At 56.7% G+C, this 20,896-nt stretch overlaps 1 protein-coding gene and 1 long non-coding RNA gene across 2 annotated transcripts; both read left to right on the plus strand.

Annotated features, from left to right (window-relative positions):
- The first annotated feature begins 409 nt into the window (after positions 1-409).
- LOC142922768 (uncharacterized) lies at positions 410-6,635 on the plus strand. The gene is made up of 4 exons (XM_076063616.1): positions 410-1,965; positions 4,429-4,524; positions 5,811-5,936; positions 6,620-6,635. Exons 1-4 carry the CDS (start codon positions 932-934, stop codon positions 6,633-6,635), a joined length of 1,272 nt encoding a protein of 423 aa, XP_075919731.1. The 5' UTR covers positions 410-931.
- Positions 6,636-7,515: 880 nt separating this feature from the next.
- Positions 7,516-12,139, plus strand: LOC142922769 (uncharacterized). Its single transcript, XR_012940277.1, has 3 exons — positions 7,516-7,673; positions 8,897-8,983; positions 11,712-12,139. It is a non-coding gene; the product is annotated as an uncharacterized LOC142922769 (long non-coding RNA).
- The last annotated feature ends 8,757 nt before the right edge of the window (positions 12,140-20,896 follow it).

Below are 20,896 nucleotides of genomic sequence, written 5' to 3' on the forward strand. Positions count from 1 at the left end.
CTAAGGTCCTTTGTAAAGCCACGGGTTTTCATCAGAGATTTATCCACGAGGCAATTCAGATTTACAAACACAGAAACAATTTCAACCAAGAAGATGGTTTCAAATTAAGCAATCATTGGAAAGATGTTCTAAATCATACCAAACATTAAACTGAATTCAATGGTACAGTATATTTATCCAAGTAGTGATATACAGAACTTTCATTGCAGCTTATTTCACTTCACACCACATTTGTAAACCCCCCTCCCCCGTGCCGGTCCTCTACGTTACGGTCATTCCCCTTCACACTCCCCTCCCCCTCTCCCCCCCTCCTTGCCGGTCCTATTGCACTTTACGGTAATTTTATGCTAATTCCTTTCCCAAAGCGTTTTGTGTCCTCCCACACAGCTTAAAAGGACGCGACCTGGGCTGGACTGTCTTCACTCCAACGCTGTCCTCGTGACAGTACGGTCCCCTTCACCTGATGAAGGCCACTTGTGTTGTGGCCGAAACGTCGTGATTTTTGTTTTTATTTTTTACCTACGTGACTTTACCAAATAGAACCGAAGAGTATGGATCCTTGCAGTCACGAAAGCTTCAAAGCTAGAAACAATAACAACCTTAATAACAAACTCTGCGGGGCCTTGATGTATGCATTCCTTTTAAGGAGGTCTTGTTGTTGTCGTTAATCCACGTTGGGCCATGTCCATCAGTGGGGGTTGATTTTTTCCCAAGCCTCACCAACGTTGGCCAGCGCAGTTGTCACCTGTTTTGTACAAAGACGACAATTAGGCCTTTAAAAAAAGAACCACGATAGCCCCGGCGTTTGTTTGGCGTGTGTTTCACCATTCCAACAATCCTCAATCTCTTTAAGTCTCAATGTCCTTGAGTTTGTTTGGCCGTCACCCAGAATTGCCTGCTGGAAGGCTTCATCGGCCTCGGAGCGGCGCTCATGGCCATCGTCGTCCTCCCGGCGGAGTCGGCGAACCTTCTCAGCAGCATCCTCCTCCTCAACGGTGTCACCCTGGTGCCGAGCTCGCTGCAGTTCGCCGGCAGGTGGACGGGACGCAGGAAGCCGCCCCGGACGTCCAAGCTCCTGAGTCTGGCCTCCCTCTGCTGCTGTCTCGTCGCCTTAGCACTGTCGGTCGCCAAGGCGGCGTTGGTGGCGCCCGACGATGGCTCCACGGAGGCAAGAAGGTTCGCGCACCTGGCGCTGCTGCTGCTGAGCCTGCTGCTCGTGTCCCTGTCGTGGTGGGAGAACTTCCTGCCCGCCGGTTGGCTCCGGGAATTCCGCGACGCCATCGGCGAATCGCGGAACCTCGCCGAGTTCTACGGCACGCTCGTGCGCACGCTCATCATCGTGGCGGTCGTGCTGCTGGACGCGGGCGTCGAGGGCGAGTGGAGGAGCTTCAGCGCCATCGGCGGCATCGCGGAACACCGCGAGAGCATGGCGCTCGCCCTGGCTCTGCTGGGCGTGCAGGCGGGCGCCTCCATCCTCTGCAAGTGGCTCGCGAACGCCGCCTGCAAGATCCGCCAGCAGGGGAGCTGCTTCGCCACGCCGCTCTGCCTCGCCACGCCCGCCGCCCTGGCGGTCGTCTTCGCCCTCCACCTCGCGCTCGACGCCTCGGGTGACTCTCGCTACGACTGCGAGTCGATCCGACGGTGGAACGGCTCCGAGCGGACGACGCCCGCAACCGCCTCACTCTTCTACGACCGCACGGCCGCCGCAGTCTGCTCGTTCTTAGGCGCCGGCGAGGACTCCGCGGTGGACGCCGTGGCCACGTTCGGCGCCGGGGCTCTGTGGTTGGCGGCGCTGCTGCTGGCGGCGGCGCCCGCGTTGCGCCCAGATGACGCGAGGCGCATGGAGCGCACACGCGAGCTCTTCGTGCGCCGCACCCCGCAGCCTGCGTGTCTCGTCGCGGGGCTGCTGCTCAACCGGCGGCAGCAGCAGCAGGAGGAGGAGGTGGTGGTGCTGGAGGAGAGGAGGTCCGTCGGTTGGTGCGGTGTATTGTACTTGCGTGTGTGACTATGAGTAATTTGTGACTAGGTGCTAGGTGTGTGTGTGTGACTAGGTGTCTCTGTGAGTAGGTGTGTGTGTGTGACTAGGTGTCTCTGTGAGTAGGTGTGTGTGTGTGTGACTAGGTGTCTCTGTGAGTAGGTGTGTGTGTGTGACTAGGTGTCTCTGTGAGTAGGTGTGTGTGTGTGACTAGGTGTCTCTGTGAGTAGGTGTGTGTGTGTGTGACTAGGTGTCTCTGTGAGTAGGTGTGTGTGTGTGTGACTAGGTGTCTCTGTGAGTAGGTGTGTGTGTGTGTGACTAGGTGTCTCTGTGAGTAGGTGTGTGTGTGTGTGTGACTAGGTGTCTCTGTGAGTAGGTGTGTGTGTGTGTGACTAGGTGTCTCTGTGAGTAGGTGTGTGTGTGACTAGGTGTCTCTGTGACTAGGTGTGTGTGTGTGACTAGGTGTCTCTGTGAGTAGGTGTGTGTGTGTGTGACTAGGTGTCTCTGTGAGTAGGTGTGTGTGTGTGTGACTAGGTGTCTCTGTGAGTAGGTGTGTGTGTGTGTGAATAGGTGTCTCTGTGAGTAGGTGTGTGTGTGTGACTAGGTGTCTCTGTGAGTAGGTGTGTGTGTGTGTGTGACTAGGTGTCTCTGTGAGTAGGTGTGTGTGTGTGACTAGGTGTCTCTGTGAGTAGGTGTGTGTGTGTGTGAATAGGTGTCTCTGTGAGTAGGTGTGTGTGTGTGTGACTAGGTGTCTCTGTGAGTAGGTGTGTGTGTGTGTGACTAGGTGTCTCTGTGAGTAGGTGTGTGTGTGTGTGACTAGGTGTCTCTGTGAGTAGGTGTGTGTGTGTGACTAGGTGTCTCTGTGAGTAGGTGTGTGTGTGTGACTAGGTTGGTTCATGTAACCCGCATGCCCAGCCACCGCATGCCGAAACAGCTTTTGTTCGGCCAGATCGAGGGGGCTAGGCGGGCGCGGTACGGGCTAGAGAAGAGATGGAGTGATGTGGTACAGGGGGACGTGGAGCTGAGTGGACTTGCCGATGACTGGTACCAGCGGTGTCAAGATCGGCCTCTGTGGAGGAGGCTCGTGAAGGATGCTACTGGGCAGTTGGAGGCAGTCGCCCTCCAACAACAACGGAGGGCGGAGGAGCGACGCTCACAACAACGAGCCGAGCGCCGTGTGGCTAAAGCATAGCAGGTTGGCACAGGTGGTGCATCAGCCAGTCATCTCAGTCAGTCGACCCGTAGCACCTGGGTCTGCCCCGTGACCTCCTGCCAGCGGGCGTTCAACACTTTACGTGGCCTCAAGGTGCACATGGCCTGGCACAAGCGTCGTGGTGACGTCACCGCCACTTAGTGGCGAATGGCGGTTGTGTGACTAGGTGTCTCTGTGAGTAGGTGTGTGTGTGTGACTAGGTGTCTCTGTTAGTAGGTGTGTGTGTGACTAGGTGTCTCTGTGAGTAGGTGTGTGTGTGTGACTAGGTGTCTCTGTGAGTAGGTGTGTGTGTGTGACTAGGTGTCTCTGTTAGTAGGTGTGTGTGTGACTAGGTGTCTCTGTGAGTAGGTGTGTGTGTGTGTGACTAGGTGTCTCTGTGAGTAGGTGTGTGTGTGACTAGGTGTCTCTGTGAGTAGGTGTGTGTGTGTGACTAGGTGTCTCTGTGAGTAGATGTGTGTGTGTGACTAGGTGTCTCTGTGAGTAGGTGTGTGTGTGTGACTAGGTGTCTCTGTGAGTAGGTGTGTGTGTGTGTGACTAGGTGTCTCTGTGAGTAAGTGTGTGTGTGACTAGGTGTCTCTGTGAGTAGGTGTGTGTGAATAGGTCATGGCCTCCCCTTGCTCAAATTAGTAACTGGTGTGGTGTGTAAACATCACCACTGGGGAGGCGGCCGGGCGTGGTGTTGGCCACCCACCCGCTTGTGTGCAGTGCCGGCCTTCATAGGTGCTCGCTATCAGCACGTCCCCCAACAGTTTGTTCAGGCTAGACAGGGGAACTCTTTTTGTTTGCTGTATTTATGTGACGAGGTGTAAGTGTGATTAGGTGTCTGTGTGACAAGGTGTGTGTCTGTGTGACTAGGTGTGTGTCTGTGACTGGCCATAAACTCCCTCAAGTCCCGTTTCCCGCTTCATCGGTGCTAGTCGCTAACAGCCCTTGCCCCAACAGTCTCTCAAGGCTCTATGGGCGATCTTTGTTTTTAGTTTGTGTTAGTCTGATCGATCCATTTGTCTATGTTTTGTGTTTTGAGTGTCGGAGGTTAAGTATGAGCATTGTAATCAAAGCAGGATTTTTTTCTTTCTGAATTTATTTCCTAATGATGACGATTTGTGACGTTTGCCCTTCTGTTCTACAGACTGAAATATGTCCATCCCACAATATTCCCAATGCATAAAACAGAGAACCGCGCTCTGCGATTCCCTCTCTCAATGTGAACATGATTTCATCTTCTCGTTGTATCCTCTAGCAACCACAAGCAAGAGAGGGTGAAGATCTACTTGTGCGCAACCATGTGGCACGAGACCAAGGAGGAGATGACGAAGATAATCTCGTCCATCCTGAGGTGGTATATTCCCTATCGCCCAATTCCATCAAGCGGCCGGATCCCAAGGGCCAGTGGGGGTCCCTCGCGATTATGCAGATGGGGTGTGGTCACGGCACCGCACACTTTCAAATGCCCTTCTGCGGCCGTCTGGAACACTCTTCCTTCCGATATTAGGAAACAACTGGAGCTATGCACTTTTAAATAATATTGACAACTAATTTCTTCAGAATTTATTTTTGTGTTTAGATTGTTATCCTTCTCCTGCACATTCGATTATCTTGGTTGGGTACGTATGGTGTGAAATAAGTCCACCACACATACGTACATTCATTTCTGCAGGGCACCACACCAGTCAGGCTACCACGCTACCGCGTCCCTCCCTTCAGCTCAACGGGATTTGAGGATATTAATCTAAACTGCACGTTTAAAGTGTCCTGAAAAAAATATATCGTGATATATGCAGCAATGCATATGCCGGTGAAAAAATGTTAAACAAAATAGAACCACATTACTGTGGCTCTTATTTGGACAATCTACAGCAATGCCATATTACCATGTCGCATATACGACCGTCATATTTCGACCTTGGACATTTAACTGCTTACACGCAGTGCAGTATTTGTGGGCGGTGTATTTTCAATTTTCTTTGGATGCTCGTAAATATGACATCTTCACATGGAGCAGCGCCTTCCTAACCTCGAGAACATTTGCCCTCCTTCGAACGTCGCAACTAATCAGCTGATCGTGATTAACGCGGACCGTTCTTTGTATGTGACCATTGAACGATGTTTGTGAATTGTGCAAGCTGTAAACTTCTCTTGAGTTAACACGTCTGGGCTCCCGCAACAAAAATTATTATGATGCATGCTAATATTGAGAGCGTCGACAAGTGAGAGCCTGGGCAGGTGAGAGCCTCAACCAGGTGAGATCCTGGACAGATGAGAGCCTGGATGGGTTAGAGTCTGGATGGGTTAGAGTCTGCTTCTTAGTTGCTGCTGCGTGTGCACCAGTGGGAGATACAGAGAGAGCTCCAGACGGCTGCTGACTGGTACAGCTACAGAGAAACGCACTCATCCAGAAGCCGGTGCCGGCGATGGGTAGAGGTCGTTGTGAGTTGAACTCAGTAGGATGCGGTGGAAGTTTGCTGTGATCAGTGGGATGAGAAAGGTGGAGGAAACGTTTCGGCGGGAGACATTGGGAGAGCGCTCGATTGCAGAGGAGAGCGATGCTGTACCATGACCTTGACTCGATGGGGAGCGTGTGGCGGGATAACAATAACGACCCTTCCCCCTTGCCGCTGCCAGGCTGGACAGGAGTGAGCCAATGGATCTCAACGTCGGTTCCCGCGGCGGAGGGAAGAAGAAGAATGAGAAAAAGGAGGAGATGGAGAAGAAGGGGAATAAGAAGGAGGAAGAAGAGGGGAAGGAGGGGCAGGATGGGAAGAAGGAGGAGGAGAAGGAGAAAAATAAAGAAGAGAAGAAGAAGAAAGAGAATGAGGAAAAGAAGCAGAAGGAGGAAAAGGAGGAAAAGAAGTGGGAGAAGGAGAATAATCATGAGGAGGAGGAGGGGAAGACGGTGAAGCGGGAACCGTACGACTTCTCGGCTCACATCTACTTCGACGACGCCTTCGAGAGGAAGGGAGATCGCATGGTGGTCAACCAGTTCGTGACCAGCCTCACGGACGTCATCGCTGAAATGTGCCGGTCAGTGCACCGGATGTTATTCTGTGGTAGCGATGAGCTGGGTGGGTGGGTGGAGGGAGGGAGGGATGGATGGATAGAGGCACGGGCCTTGTAATAACAAAGCACGGGACGACACGGGGTAGTTAAGCTCAGCTCGTGGTGCGAGAGACCACGGGAAGGATGGCAACAGGTTGCGCCGATGCCTTCGTTCAGAAGTGAATAGATCATGGTGAACGATGACGATTGGTGATGGTCACGTAGATGAACGTAGTGAGTGCGGATCGCAGGGCTAGCAATGCCTTCCTTGCGTCACCATCACCGTTGTTGAGTGCAAATCCGAAGGTGCACAAACTGACAATTGGCCGGCAAACAGAGACACTATGGTGGGCGGTGTGATAGATGGACGTTCACGCGCGTGTTGAATTGAGCAGAAACCTCATCTGTTGAACTATTTTTTGCACCATACGTAGCCAACCTTGCTGTAGAGCGGACTAGGCGCTTAACATAATTTACACAAACGGTGCAGCACTGGGGAGATAAAAGCAAGCGGGTGTGGTGCTGGTCACCCACCCCCTTGTGTGCCGGGCCGTCCTTCATGGGTGCTACTGGCTAACAGCCCTTGCTCCAACACTCTGTTGAAGGCTATACGGGGGGATCTTTGTCTTTTGTTCGTGCGTTGGTAAGAATTTGGGCAACGAGACGACTCAGTCTGGGCGACCGAGGCCCTCGCCGTGGGTGGAGCAATCGAGCAGCGAAGTTCGTGTGAACAGTAACAATGGTTATAGAAGTAGTAGCGATAGAAGTGAGATACGGAGGCGACTGACTGGCAGAGAGCGAGCAAACGACTGGGAAATAATCTTTGAGTGCTGGATCATCAGTCACCCACGACTGCTGCTGCTTTACTCAATTCCGAATCAGAATATGTATTTATACTGCAGGAGGAATTCGATGAGGTAAAAGCTCTATCTCACAGATGTCCAGCAGGGGCGGGTCAGACCGTTACCTCAACAAACAACACGATAGGAGTGCAAAGTATAGGACAAGTTAGCAGATCACAAATAAAACGAAACTATTCTTTTTTTACCAGGTAAGACCCACTGAGGTATAATCTTTTTTTTAGTAGCGCACTGGCCGCAAATGATAGCGTAACGAAGTGGCTTATCATGTGGAAATTTATAGCAGCAAAATAATCAAAATTTAGAGTGCAGCAGTGAGGTGGCAACTGGGGACTTCATCCCAGATATGACAGCAGTAGCAGCAATGGAACATAGTAATTGGGGCATGTCTTTTCTGATGCTTGCGCTGCTGCTGCTGATGTGAAGGTATTTTGAGAAAAACTCGAAGATTCCACGAGAGGCGCCCTCAATGGAGAGGACTCAGACGCCGTACGGAGCGCGACTCTCCTACAAACTCCCGCACGGCAACTCGCTGTGCGTGCACCTCAAGGACAAGGAGATGATCCGCCACCTCAAGCGCTGGTCCCAGGTATTTGTTGCATCCCTGGGCTTCAGATCTTCTGCCCCAAATCTCATTGGGCCACAAACCCTACAACCGCATCCACACTTAGAGCATAGTAGCAACAGCAACAGCTGATGTGCTTATACATGACGATGACGATTATGCACAATTGGAAAAGTAAATATCTCCGGTCAGTGTCCGGCGACGATACGTATGTATGTTGAACTTCTATTGCACTGTACCTCACCAACCATGCTAATTGGTGGTACAGAGAAAGATAAAAATAAATAAACACAAAAAGCAGTTCTAAATAAATTAGTATCCAATCTAGAGTTAAAAGTGCACAGCTTCGGTGCATTCCTAATATCGACAGTGGTCACCATCTGGAACAGAGCGACTGAACACACAACGACTCAACACCCGATTCACAACACGAATGAAGGGAGAGGCATCATCACAGCAGCGATGATTCGCCACTCCGCTACTCCTGACGCAATCATCTGGATCGTCAACCACCTCGATGTAAATTTACAGCTCGCTCTACGAGTCGACATGAGCATCAGCCGTAAGAAGCAGATGGCAATAGCTCACATCTCTTGAAGCCATCTGTATGCTACCTCGAGAGTCATGCTCTCATATTGAAATTAAATCACGTGATGCTTAATAATTCGTTTCACGTGCGAATCAGTGCACACCATAGAGACGAAGATACCCCATATAGGCTCAGCAGGCTTTTTGGGGCAAGTGCTGTAAACGAGTTGCACACAGCAGTGTTGTCCGTGACCGAGTGTTCCCCGACTCGATTGATTTGGTGTTCCGTGGTGTTACCCGTTGAGTGCTATGATGATGATGACTGCACCAGGGTTGTTATCGATGTATCACAGCAATCTCACGCCGATGCTCATTTGCGTGTTGTTCTATTGCCTTCTATCCACGACGGGGGGGGGTGGGGGGAAGGTTGGTAGCGCTGTTGAGTTACACTTGAGCAGCACGCGCTGTCATGGCCATTGGGTCGAGAATAATAACGGAGCGGCAGCCAAAGAATGGAACTCATTGCAGAGAGGTGACCACTGGGGAGATGGAGCGATGGAATCAGTCGGTAATAGAGGTTCTGGGTGGATAACGACTCAGGATCTCATGAAACATCGCGACGACTTGGGTAGGTCTTAATCCAGTAGTGGATCAATCACGGCTGCTGCTGCTGCTGATGGTGATTGTTGTTATTAAACCCCTTGACGTGTTCTGTACAGGTGATGTACTTGTACTACCTCCTTGGCTGGAAGATCTACCACAAGATCCACACAGTTAAGAAAGATGAACAAGAGGAATGGGTAGAGGTAAGGATTTTGTAAACTGCAAAGACAACGACGCCTCATATATCCATTAACAGACTGTTGAGGCAAGTGCTGTTAGCGAGCACCTGTTAAGGGTGGGATGGCATGCGAGCGGGTCGTGTGTCCAACACCACGCCCATCCGTCTTTGTCTCACCAGTGCTAATGTTTACTCATTTAAGGCTAAGCCGACATAGGGAAGGCCACTTTCAACTTAGCAGTATAAATGGGTAGGCCCTGCACATTCCGTGGATGGGCAGTTCTACATGCGGTGGGGTAGAGTGTGAGTATTCAAACTCTACCCCACCGCACGCGAACCGCACGCAAGCTGCCCATCTAGGGAACGTGCAGGGCCTACCCAATTATACTTCTCCCAAGACGTGGGAGCAGTGTGGAAGTGTAGGCCAAATACACCCTGCTAGGGTGCCGCCATGGCGAGATTTTAACTACCTCGCTTGGTATGCAGGAGGCACTGCGTTCGATCCCGACCCTGATGCCTGCATATTTTAAGTTTACGTGTCTCTCTCCCCTTGGCCGCATGGATATATCTCTGGGTCCTCCGGTTTTTCCCACCACATTTAGAATCAACATCACACATTTCGTGAATTTGGCTGCTATAAATATCCAAATGATAATCCACTTTGTTGAGCTATTATTTGTGATAGCCAGGTCGCTTCTGAAAAGAGCTAATTGCTCAGTGGGTCTTGCCTAGTAAATTTAAATTGTTTCGTTTGTTAGAGGGTCTCTCTCTCTCTCAGGCCCTTTCCCTCTGGGTTGAGGCCCAGTCATAGCGTGCACTATGCGTGTCTCTGCACACAGAGTCGGCACATTTAGAAGTTAATCTTTGGTTGCCTTTCTGGCACAATCTGTCACTCAACGCGCCATCATCACGTTGATACTCAAAATAGTGTACTGGGTTCCACGGAGGCACACACTTGAACTCGGAGGCAACACGTTTATTCTTACACCCCAACAGGGTAACTACATAAACATACAGCAGGTTGACTAGACGACAACGGGTAACTAGACACAACGGGGTAACTACATAACCGGGTCAGTAAGTAACACACTGCCTGACCCACGATGCCGAGCGTAAAGACCGACGACCGAGGATCGAAGAGGCGTAGCACCGACGCGTTCCATTCCAACAGACAGCCTGGATCGGCTCTCGGGACCTCCCTTTTATGCCCCTGAGCGTGGCCTGGCTCCGCCCTCGGCTACGCACCCTTCTGGATATTACCAGAAGGTTCTGGGCCTAATATCACGTGTCCCTCTCGCCACCTTTTGGCCCCCCTCATTTTCCTGTTCTGGTCACGTGCCCTCTCGGGTTCACCTAGACTGTCACGTCCTCAACTGCCCTCTCTCTGATAGTCACCAGAAGCATGCCCCGTAGGGCGCCCTTCCATGCCAAACATACTCTGGTGCCAGAGAGAGGCTCTAACACGCACAGTTCCCCTATTCTGTCAGTAGCTGGCGCTAAACGCCATAGTGACCCAATATAGGTCACTACAATAGCAATATAACTTTCTATACAAAAAGAAAAAAATATATACACTTATTACAGTTGTTTAAAATAGAAGTGTAAAATAGGTTTGCGGCTGAAATTTATTTGTATTTATGTTTAACTTCTTTCACACCGTACGTAGCCAACCGTGCTAATCGGAGGTGTGGGGGCAGGACAACAAACCAAACACAAAAAGCAGTTCTAGAGAATGTAGTTTCCAATCTAATTGATTATTTAAAAGTGCAAACCTCCAGTTGCTTCCTAATATCGGAAGGAAGAGCGTTCCAGACAACCGTAGAAGCGCATCTGAAAGCGCGAGATGCAGTGCCCATCTTTGTTCGATGGCTCGCCCAAAGCCGCTGCTGCGAGGATGACCGGAGTTAGTTGTTGGTGTACGCAAGCGAAAAGAGCCGCGTTGTTGCTGTTGAGTTGTCACTTAATGAAGTGACGATGGAGTCGAGTGTGCGCACCGCTTCAGGGAGGTTGTTTCCAGAGGTTGTAGCGCTGCAGATAGAAACGATCCCTCCACCCGCGTGGTTGTTATTAGGAATCCACTGGAGCTATGCACTTTTAAATAATCTATTTGAACACTCATTTCTGTGAAATGCAGTTTGTGTTTAGTTTGTATCCTTTCCTGACGAACATGGTTGGCTACATACGATGCGAAAGAAGTTATACATACATACAATATACATACAGCTAAGGCCGTAGCCATGGAGTCAACATTGGGGGGGACTAAGTCTTCCAGGGGGTCTCCCCCAGAAAAAAAATCTTAATTTGAATACTGGTTTCCTGCCATTTCCTGCCTAAAATATATAAAAAATATTCACTAACACATAGGACTTTTTTTTACAATAATGTCTAATAGTGTATTGTATTCCAATGCTCTGTTTTTTCTTATTTACCTTTTCTTGTTTCATTGTATGTAATGGCAGAGATCAGGGATTAATAAAGTACAACCATAACTACAATCATATAAACAGAAATGTATTTTATAGCAATACATTGGGGGGGACATTTTGAGCATATTTGAATATTGGGGGACACATCCTCCTTGCATACAGCATGCATACGTTGTGTGTTTGGTTGTTAGAGGTTGGAGAAGGAGCGTTGGGGTTGAGGAGCTAAGTGAGACGGTTGCTTTGCTCGCTCTGTACGAGGTCACGGCTGTAATGCCACCGCTGTTGCTGATCTGTCTCCATGCCACTACTCCCCGTTCACCGCCACAGAGGAAGAAGCGCAACACCTACGTGCTGGCCTTGGACGGAGACACGGACTTCTACCCCTCGGCGCTCTCCATGCTGGTCGACCGACTCACGAGGGACTCCACCGTTGGCGCCGCCTGCGGGAGAATTCACCCGACGGGCGTGGGTGCGCAGACAGCTGTGGTGTGTGTGCTGGTGCAGGGTGTGTGTGTGGTGCAGGGTGTGTGTGTGTGGTGCAGGGTGTGTGTGTGGTGCAGGGTGTGTGTGTGGTGCAGGATGTGTGTGTGGTGGTGCAGGGTGTGTGTGTGGTGCAGGATGTGTGTGTGTGGTGCAGGATGTGTGTGTGGTGCAGGATGTGTGTGTGTGGTGCAGGATGTGTGTGTGTTGTGCAGGGTGTGTGTGTGTGGTGCAGGATGTGTGTGTGTGGTGCAGGGTGTGTGTGGTGCAGGATGTGTGTGTGTGGTGCAGGATGCTTGTGTGGTGCAGGATGTGTGTGTGTGGTGCAGGGTGTGTGTGTGTGGTGCAGGATGTGTGTGTGTGGTGCAGGATGCTTGTGTGGTGCAGGATGTGTGTAGTGCAGGATTCTTGTGTGGTGCAGGATGTGTGTGGTGCAGGATGTGTGTAGTGCAGGATGCTTGTGTGGTGCAGGATGTGTGTAGTGCAGGATGCTTGTGTGGTGCAGGATGTGTGTGGTGCAGGATGCTTGTGTGGTGCAGGATGTGTGTGGTGCAGGATGCTTGTGTGGTGCAGGATGTGTGTGTGGTGTAGTATGCGCGTGTGTGTGGTGCAGAGTGGTGGTGCAGTGGTTAGTGCACTGCGCTATGAACCTGGCGACCCAAGTTCGATTCTCGCTCAAGGTCAACACCAGTGACGATTATCTGAACCCGTACAGCGGCTCCCCTAGGTCAACTCAGCCTCAAATTATAACCTGGTACGATGTTTAAATGTCGCCGCTGGGGAGACAAAGGCCGCCGGGCATGGTGCTGGCCACCCACCCCCTCGTGTGCCGTGCTGGCCTTCATAGGCGCTTCTTGTGAACAGCACTTGTTCCAACAGTCTATTAAGGCTACACAGGGGATCTTTGTCTTTGGTGCGGGATGTCACCAGATATCAGCAGCGCCGAGCCTGGACAGCGCTTGAGAATGGGTGCGTGTGGATGGCAGATGTGTACAGCGTGATTTTACTGGTAGGAAACGTAGTGCACTGGAAGCCCAACCGGGATTAATTCACAGGAGGCAGGGGATTAATTGTGTATGTCTGTGGATGTCTGTCCACGTGGGAGGGGTGCGGCTGGGTGGAGAAGGGATGGTAGGGAGGGGCTGAGTGGGGAGGGTGGGGAGGGGCTGGGTGGGGAGGGTGGGGCTGGGTGGGGGGTGGGAGGGGTGGGGCTGGGTGGGGTGGGGCTGGGTGGGGAGGGGCTGGTCACCCCGTGATGCCCTTATATGGACTGGAAGCCCAACCGGGATTAATTCTCACAGGAGGCAGGGGATTATGTGTGTATGTCTGTGGATGTCTGTCCACGTGGGAGGGGTGGGGCTGGGTGGAGAGGGGAGGGTAGGGTGGAGCTGGGTGGAGAGGGGAGGGTAGGGAGGGGCTGGGTGGGGAGGGGCTGGGTGGGGAGGGGAGGGTGGGGCTGGGTGGTGGGAGGGGTGGGGCTGGGTGGGGAGGGGCAGGTCACCCCGTGGTGCCCTTATAAAACTCAACGTTTAACCTACTCACGCCGGCTTGTGCCTGCCCTCATAGTCGGGCATATTTGCGGAATACACCACGCCGCCGTTGACCCTGGCCATTGACCGAGCAACCCAACGTTCCTACCAGCTCCCTCCACAGGAATGTGTTAATTGTTTACAAGTTATGGAAATGTGAAACCCGCGACAGTGATTAACGTTCGGATCGGATCTGATTTTGTTGATTTCGCATTCTGGGTGGGGAAATCAACGCCCCGCCCACCCCCACTTCCTGGTCGTGCCACACAATTTAACTGTGCGAACCGCATGCCCGCCCCGCACGTTTTATTGCTCGGCTTTTTATTGCTCGGCGTATTAACTTCAGCACCTTGAACGCCTTCGCCTCTGTTAAAGTCCTGCAGTAAAATGGCACTCAACCCAATCAGATTACGCACAACCGTTGCAGGTCGGAATTAAGCATTCAACAATTAATTCCCATCAGGTTATCGTTGAAGTAATTGGAAAACATGCAAATGCAGTGGCCTAGGGTGTCCCTGACGCAATCCTCACGCAAGATTCACCCTCAGTGCACACGCTGTTTCAGCAGACTAACAGAACGCCAGTTTAACACGTAGGCTTTTGCAAGCAATATTATTCATATTAAAGGTTTTTGTGTTAGTTCGCATACGTATAAATGTTTAGTAACCCTCTACCTCCCTACACAGCCAGTCAGGTTTGTCACTTAAACAAAATGCGCCAATTAATGACTACTTCAGCCCACCCGTGTATTGGAGAGTAAATCTACAACATTTACAATTCGAGTACGATTTGTGAAATCGCCCGATGATGCTGAATGCAATTACCAGCAAAACCTCGTACTCAAATTGTAAATGTGTTGTCTCTCTCTGCTTGTGTCTGTCTTTGTGTCTCCGTGTTTGTGTCTTGTCTCTTTCTCAAATTTTACACTTAACTTATAATTTAGCAATCTTTGGAAGAACGTAATCAACCAGGCTATGCGTTAATTGTGTGTTGACCGACTCTCCGTGTTGCATTGCATTACTTTCCCAAATTTTACTAAGTTTTTTTATTCAGTTTATTTTCTCTGTGTCTCCATGTTCTCTTTAGTATTTCCTGCAGTCACGAAAGCTCCAAAGCTCTCATTGACGTGCTAATTTATCTACCCCCCCTCTCTCTCTGCCCCCCGCTCTCTCTATTTAAGTCCTCGACACAGAGGCCATGTTTCTCTGTGTGCCTATGTGTGTGTCTCTCTCTGCTTACGTGTCTGTATATGTGTCTCCGTGTCCGTGTTTTGTCTCTCAAATTTAGCAATCTTTGGAAGAGTGTAATCAACCAGGTAGGGTTGATTACGTTGTATTGCATTATATTTCTAAGTTGACCAGGTTTGTTTTTTTCTCATTCATTCGTACCTGATGATGATTGCTTGTGTTGCAATCGAAACGTCGTATTCTATTATTTAATTTATTTTGTTTCTACGTGACTTTACCGAAAGAACCAAAAAGTAATTCCTTCAGTCACGAAAGCTCCAAATCAAGCTTACTGGCTGTGTTGGATGGAGGAGGGTTATGACACATTTATACTTACGTGATCTAACCCAAAAACCTTTAATGTGAATCACAGAACGCCGTTGCTACCACAACTACTCGGGATGTTTAAATAAAGTTAAATAAACACACACGTAAGCACGGTGGAAGGATTGTAATTAAATCAACACGCATCCACCACAGCAATACCGAGTGGACATGGAGCAGGATTAGTATATCATGAAGTGGTCTGAGAAAGACCACTACCACCGCTAGTAATGGAAGTTTAACTTTACATAACTCAAATGAAATACCAAAATACTGCAAAGACTTCGGAGTAAATTACGCAAATCCTATAGAATTGTTAAGTGAAAACAAAATCAATATCATTATTATCAGCCGTGGTCCATACACTGCGGGATGAAGGCCTCCCCCCAAGTCGTCGCCATCTCTCACGACTCGCGGATGTAATAATCCAACACATCGCCAACCTTGGTAATCTTTCGATTTAAAGCTTTCGTGACTGCGATGATTCATCTTCTTTGGTTCTTTCGGTAAAGTGACGTAGAATGAGAATAAAATAATAAATTGATAAAATAAAATAACACAATAATATTCTCACGACGTTTCGGCCACAACACAAGCGGCCTTCATCAGGTGAAGGGACGAGACTGTCTGGTAGGACAGCGCTGGAGTGAAAGAGCCACGTTCAGATCACGGCCTTTAAGCTGTGTGAGAGGAACAAAGCGCCCTCAACTTTAGCACCACGGATAGCTCTCTGCCCCCGGCCCCCCTCTCTCTGCCCCCGGCCCCCCTTTCTCTGCCCCCGGCCCCCCTCTCTCTGCCCCCAGCCCCCCTCTCTCTGCCCCCAGCCCCCCTCTCTCTCCCTCCGGCCCCCCTCTCTCTCCCGCCGGCCCCCATCTCTCTCCCCCGGCCCCCCTCTCTCTCCCCCCGGCCCCCCTCTCTCTCCCCACGGCCCCCTCTCTCTCCCCCCGGCCCCCCTCTCTCTCCCCCGGCCCCCCTCTCTCTCCCCCCGGCCCCCCTCTCTCTCCCCCGGCCACCCTCTCTCTCACCCCGGCCCCCCTCTCTCTCCCACCGGCCCCCCTCTCTCTCCCACCGGCCCCCCTCTCTCTCCCCCCGGCCCCCTCTCTCTCCCCCCGGCCCCCCTCTCTCTCCACACGGCCCCCCTCTCACTCCACACGGCCCCCTCTCTCTCCCCACGGCCCCCCTCTCTCTCCCCACGGCCCCCCCCTCTCTCACCACGGCCGCCCTCTCTCTCCCCCCGGCCCCCCTCTCTCTCCCCCCGGCCCACCTCTCTCTCTCCCCTCCAGCCCCCCTCTCACTGCCCGCGGCCCCCCTCTCTCTCTCCACGGCCCCCCAATCTGTCCCCACGGCCCCCCCTCTCTCTCCAAACGGCCCCCCTTTCTCTCCCCCACGGCCCCTCTCTCTCTACCCCCGGCCCCCCTCTATCTCCCCCTGGACCCCCTCTCTCTCCCCCCGGCCCCCCTCTCTCTCCACACGGCCCCCATCTCACTCCACACGGCCCCCCTCTCTCTCCCCACGGCCCCCCTCTCTCTCCCCACGGCCCCCTCTCTCTCCCCAAGGCCCCCCTCTCTCTCCCCACGGCCCCCCTCTCTTTCCCCCCGGCCCCCCTCTCTCTACCACCGGCCCCGCTCTCTCTCCCCCCGGCCCCCCACTCTCTCCCCACGGCCCCCCTTTCTCTCCCCACGGCCCCCCTCTCTCTCTCCACGGCCCCCCTCTCTCTCCCCACGGCCCCCCTCTCTCTCCCCACGGCCCCCCTCTCTGTCCCCACGGCCCCCCTCTCTCTCCCCATGGCCCCCGTCTCTCTCCCCACGACCCCCCTCTCTCTCCCCACGGCCCCCCTCTCTCTCCCCCCGGCCCCCCTCTCTTTACCCCCGGCCCCCCTCTATCTCCCCCTGGACCCCCTCTCTCTCCCCCCGGCCCCCCTCTCTCTCCACACGGCCCCCCTCTCACTCCACACGGCCCCCCTCTCTCTCCCCACGGCCCCCCTCTCTCTCCCCACGGCCCCCTCTCTCTCCCCACGGCCCCCCTCTCTCTCCCCACGGCCCCCCTCTCTTTCCCCCGGCCCCCCTCTCTCTACCACCGGCCCCGCTCTCTCTCCCCACGGCACCCCTCTCTCCCCCCCCGGCCCCCCTCTCTCTCCCCCCGGCCCTCCTCTCTCTCCCCCCGGCCCCCCTCTCTTTCCCCCCGGCCCCCCTCGCTCTCCTCCCGGCCCCCCTCGCTCTCCCCCCGGCCCCCCTCTCTCTCCCCCCGGCCCCCGTCTCTCTCCCCCCGGCCCCCCTCTCTCTCCCCCCGGCCCCCCTCTCTCTCCCCCGGCCCACCTTTCTATCCCACCGGCCCCCCTCTCTCTCCCCCCGGCCCCCCTCTCTCTCCCCACGGCCCCCCTCTCTCTCCCCACGGCCCCCCTCTCTCTCCCCCCGGCCCCCCTCTCTCTCCCCCCGGCCCCCCTCTCTCTCCCCCCGTCCCCCCTCTCTCTCCCCCGGCCCCCCTCTCTCTCCCCCGGCCCCCCTCTCTCTCACCCCGGCCCGCCTCTCTCTCCCGCCGGCCCCCCTCTCTCTCCCACCGGCCCCCCTCTCTCTCCCCCCGCCCCCCCTCTCTCTCCACACGGCCCCCCTCTCACTCCACACGGCCCCCCTCTCTCTCACCACGGCCGCCCTCTCTCTCCCCCCAGCCCCCCTCTCTCTGCCCCCAGCCCCCCTCTCTCTCTCACCCCAGCCCCACTCTTTCTCTTCCCGGCCCCCCTCTCTCTCCCCCCGGCCCCCCTCTCTCTCCCCCCGGCCCCCCTATTTCTCCCTGCGGCCCCCCTCTCTCTCCCCCTGCCCCCCCTCTCTCTACCCCCGGCCCCCCTCTCTCTCCCCCCGGACCCCCTCTCTCTCCCCCCGGCCCCCCGCTCTCTCCACCCGGCCCCCCTCTCTCTCTCCCTGGCCTCACTCGCTCTCCCCCCGGACCCCCTCTCTCTCCCCCCGGCCCCCCTCTCTATCCCCCCGGCCCCCCTCTCTCCCCACGGCCCCCCCTCTCTCTCCCGCCAGCCCCCCTCTTTCTCCCACCGGACCACCTCTCTCTCCCCACGGCCCCCCTCTCTCTCCCCCCGGCCCCCCTCTCTCTCCCCCCGGCCCCCCTCTCTCTCCCCCCGGCCCCCCTCTCTCTCCCCCCGGCCCCCCCTCTCTCTCCCCCGGCCACCCTCTCTCTCACCCCGGCCCCCCTCTCTCTCCCCCCGGCCCCCTCTCTCTCCCCCCGGCCCCCCTCTCTCTCCACACGGCCCCCCTCTCACTCCACACGGCCCCCCTCTCTCTCCCCACGGCCCCCCTCTCTCTCCCCACGGCCCCCCTCTCTCTCCCCACGGCCCCCCCTCTCTCACCACGGCCGCCCTCTCTCTCCCCCCGGCCCCCCTCTCTCTCCCCCCGGGCCACCTCTCTCTCTCCCCTCCAGCCCCCCTCTCTCTGCCCGCGGCCCCCCTCTCTCTCCCCACGGCCCCCCAATCTGTCCCCACGGCCCCCCTCTCTCTCCAAACGGCCCCCCTTTCTCTCCCCACGGCCCCTCTCTCTCTACCCCCGGCCCCCTCTATCTCCCCCTGGACCCCCTCTCTCTCCCCCCGGCCCCCCTCTCTCTCAACACGGCCCCCATCTCACTCCACACGGCCCCCCTCTCTCTCCCCACGGCCCCCCTCTCTCTCCCCACGGCCCCCTCTCTCTCCCCAAGGCCCCCCTCTCTCTCCCCACGGCCCCCCTCTCTTTCCCCCCGGCCCCCCTCTCTCTACCACCGGCCCTGCTCTCTCTCCCCCCGGCCCCCCACTCTCTCCCCACGGCCCCCCTTTCTCTCCCCACGGCCCCCCTCTCTCTCTCCACGGCCCCCCTCTCTCTCCCCCCGGCCCCCCTCTCTTTACCCCCGGCCCCCCTCTATCTCCCCCTGGACCCCCTCTCTCTCCCCCCGGCCCCCCTCTCTCTCCACACGGCCCCCCTCTCACTCCACACGGCCCCCCTCTCTCTCCCCACGGCCCCCCTCTCTCTCCCCACGGCCCCCTCTCTCTCCCCCCGGCCCCCCTCTCTCTCCCCCCGGCCCTCCTCTCTCTCCCCCCGGCCCCCCTCTCTTTCCCCCCGGCCCCCCTCGCTCTCCTCCCGGCCCCCCTCGCTCTCCCCCCGGCCCCCCTCTCTCTCCCCCCGGCCCCCGTCTCTCTCCCCCCGGCCCCCCTCTCTCTCCCCCCGGCCCCCCTCTCTCTCCCCCCGGCCCCCCTTTCTATCCCACCGGCCCCCCTCTCTCTCCCCCCGGCCCCCCTCTCTCTCCCCACGGCCCCCCTCTCTCTCCCCACGGCCCCCCTCTCTCTCCCCCCGGCCCCCCTCTCTCTCCCCCCGGCCCCCCTCTCTCTCCCCCCGTCCCCCCTCTCTCCCCCGGCCCCCCTCTCTCTCACCCCGGCCCCCCTCTCTCTCCCGCCGGCCCCCCTCTCTCTCCCACCGGCCCCCCTCTCTCTCCCGCCGGCCCCCCTCTCTCTCCCCCCGCCCCCCCTCTCTCTCCACACGGCCCCCCTCTCACTCCACACGGCCCCCCTCTCTCTCCCCACGTCCCCCCTCTCTCTCCCCCGGCCCCCCTCTCTCTCACCCCGGCCCGCCTCTCTCTCCCGCCGGCCCCCCTCTCTCTCCCACCGGCCCCCCTCTCTCTCCCCGCCGGCCCCCCCTCTCTCTCCCCCCGCCCCCCCTCTCTCTCCACACGGCCCCCCTCTCACTCCACACGGCCCCCCTCTCTCTCACCACGGCCGCCCTCTCTCTCCCCCCAGCCCCCCTCTCTCTGCCCCCAGCCCCCCTCTCTCTCTCACCCCAGCCCCACTCTCTCTCTTCCCGGCCCCCCTCTCTCTCCCCCCGGCCCCCCTCTCTCTCCCCCCGGCCCCCCTCTTTCTCCCTGCGGCCCCCCTCTCTCTCCCCCTGCCCCCCCTCTCTCTACCCCCGGCCCCCCTCTCTCTCCCCCCGGACCCCCTCTCTCTCCCCCCGGCCCCCCGCTCTCTCCACCCGGCCCCCCTCTCTCTCTCCCTGGCCCCACTCGCTCTCCCCCCGGACCCCCTCTCTCTCCCCCGGCCCCCCTCTCTATCCCCCCGGCCCCCCTCTCTCCCCACGGCCCCCTCTCTCTCCCCCCGGCCCCCCTCTCTCTCCCCCCGGCCCCCCTCTCTCTCCCCCCGGCCCCCCTCTCTCTCCCCCGGCCACCCTCTCTCTCCCACCGGCCCCCCTCTCTCTCCCACCGGCCCCCCTCTCTCTCCCCCCGGCCCCCTCTCTCTCCCCCCGGCCCCCCTCTCTCTCCACACGGCCCCCCTCTCACTCCACACGGCCCCCCTCTCTCTCCCCACGGCCCCCCTCTCTCTCCCCACGGCCCCCCTCTCTCTCCCCACGGCCCCCCCTCTCTCACCACGGCCGCCCTCTCTCTCCCCCCGGCCCCCCTCTCTCTCCCCCCGGCCCACCTCTCTCTCTCCCCTCCAGCCCCCCTCTCTCTGCCCGCGGCCCCCTCTCTCTCCCCACGGCCCCCCAATCTGTCCCCACGGCCCCCCTCTCTCTCCAAACGGCCCCCCTTTCTCTCCCCACGGCCCCTCTCTCTCTACCCCCGGCCCCCCTCTATCTCCCCCTGGACCCCCTCTCTCTCCCCCCGGCCCCCCTCTCTCTCAACACGGCCCCCATCTCACTCCACACGGCCCCCCTCTCTCTCCCCACGGCCCCCCTCTCTCTCCCCACGGCCCCCTCTCTCTCCCCAAGGCCCCCCTCTCTCTCCCAACGGCCCCCCTCTCTTTCCCCCCGGCCCCCCTCTCTCTACCATCGGCCCTGCTCTCTTTCCCCCCGGCCCCCCACTCTCTCCCCACGGCCCCCCTTTCTCTCCCCACGGCCCCCCTCTCTCTCTCCACGGCCCCCCTCTCTCTCCCCACGGCCCCCCTCTCTCTCCCCACGGCCCCCCTCTCTGTCCCCACGGCCCCCCTCTCTCTCCCCAT

The sequence above is a fragment of the Petromyzon marinus genome, unplaced genomic scaffold, assembly GCF_048934315.1.
Source record: "Petromyzon marinus isolate PM22_M1 ecotype Great Lakes invasive population unplaced genomic scaffold, UKy_Petmar_22M1.pri1.0 PM_Scaffold_165, whole genome shotgun sequence".
NCBI classification, from domain to species: domain Eukaryota; kingdom Metazoa; phylum Chordata; class Hyperoartia; order Petromyzontiformes; family Petromyzontidae; genus Petromyzon; species Petromyzon marinus.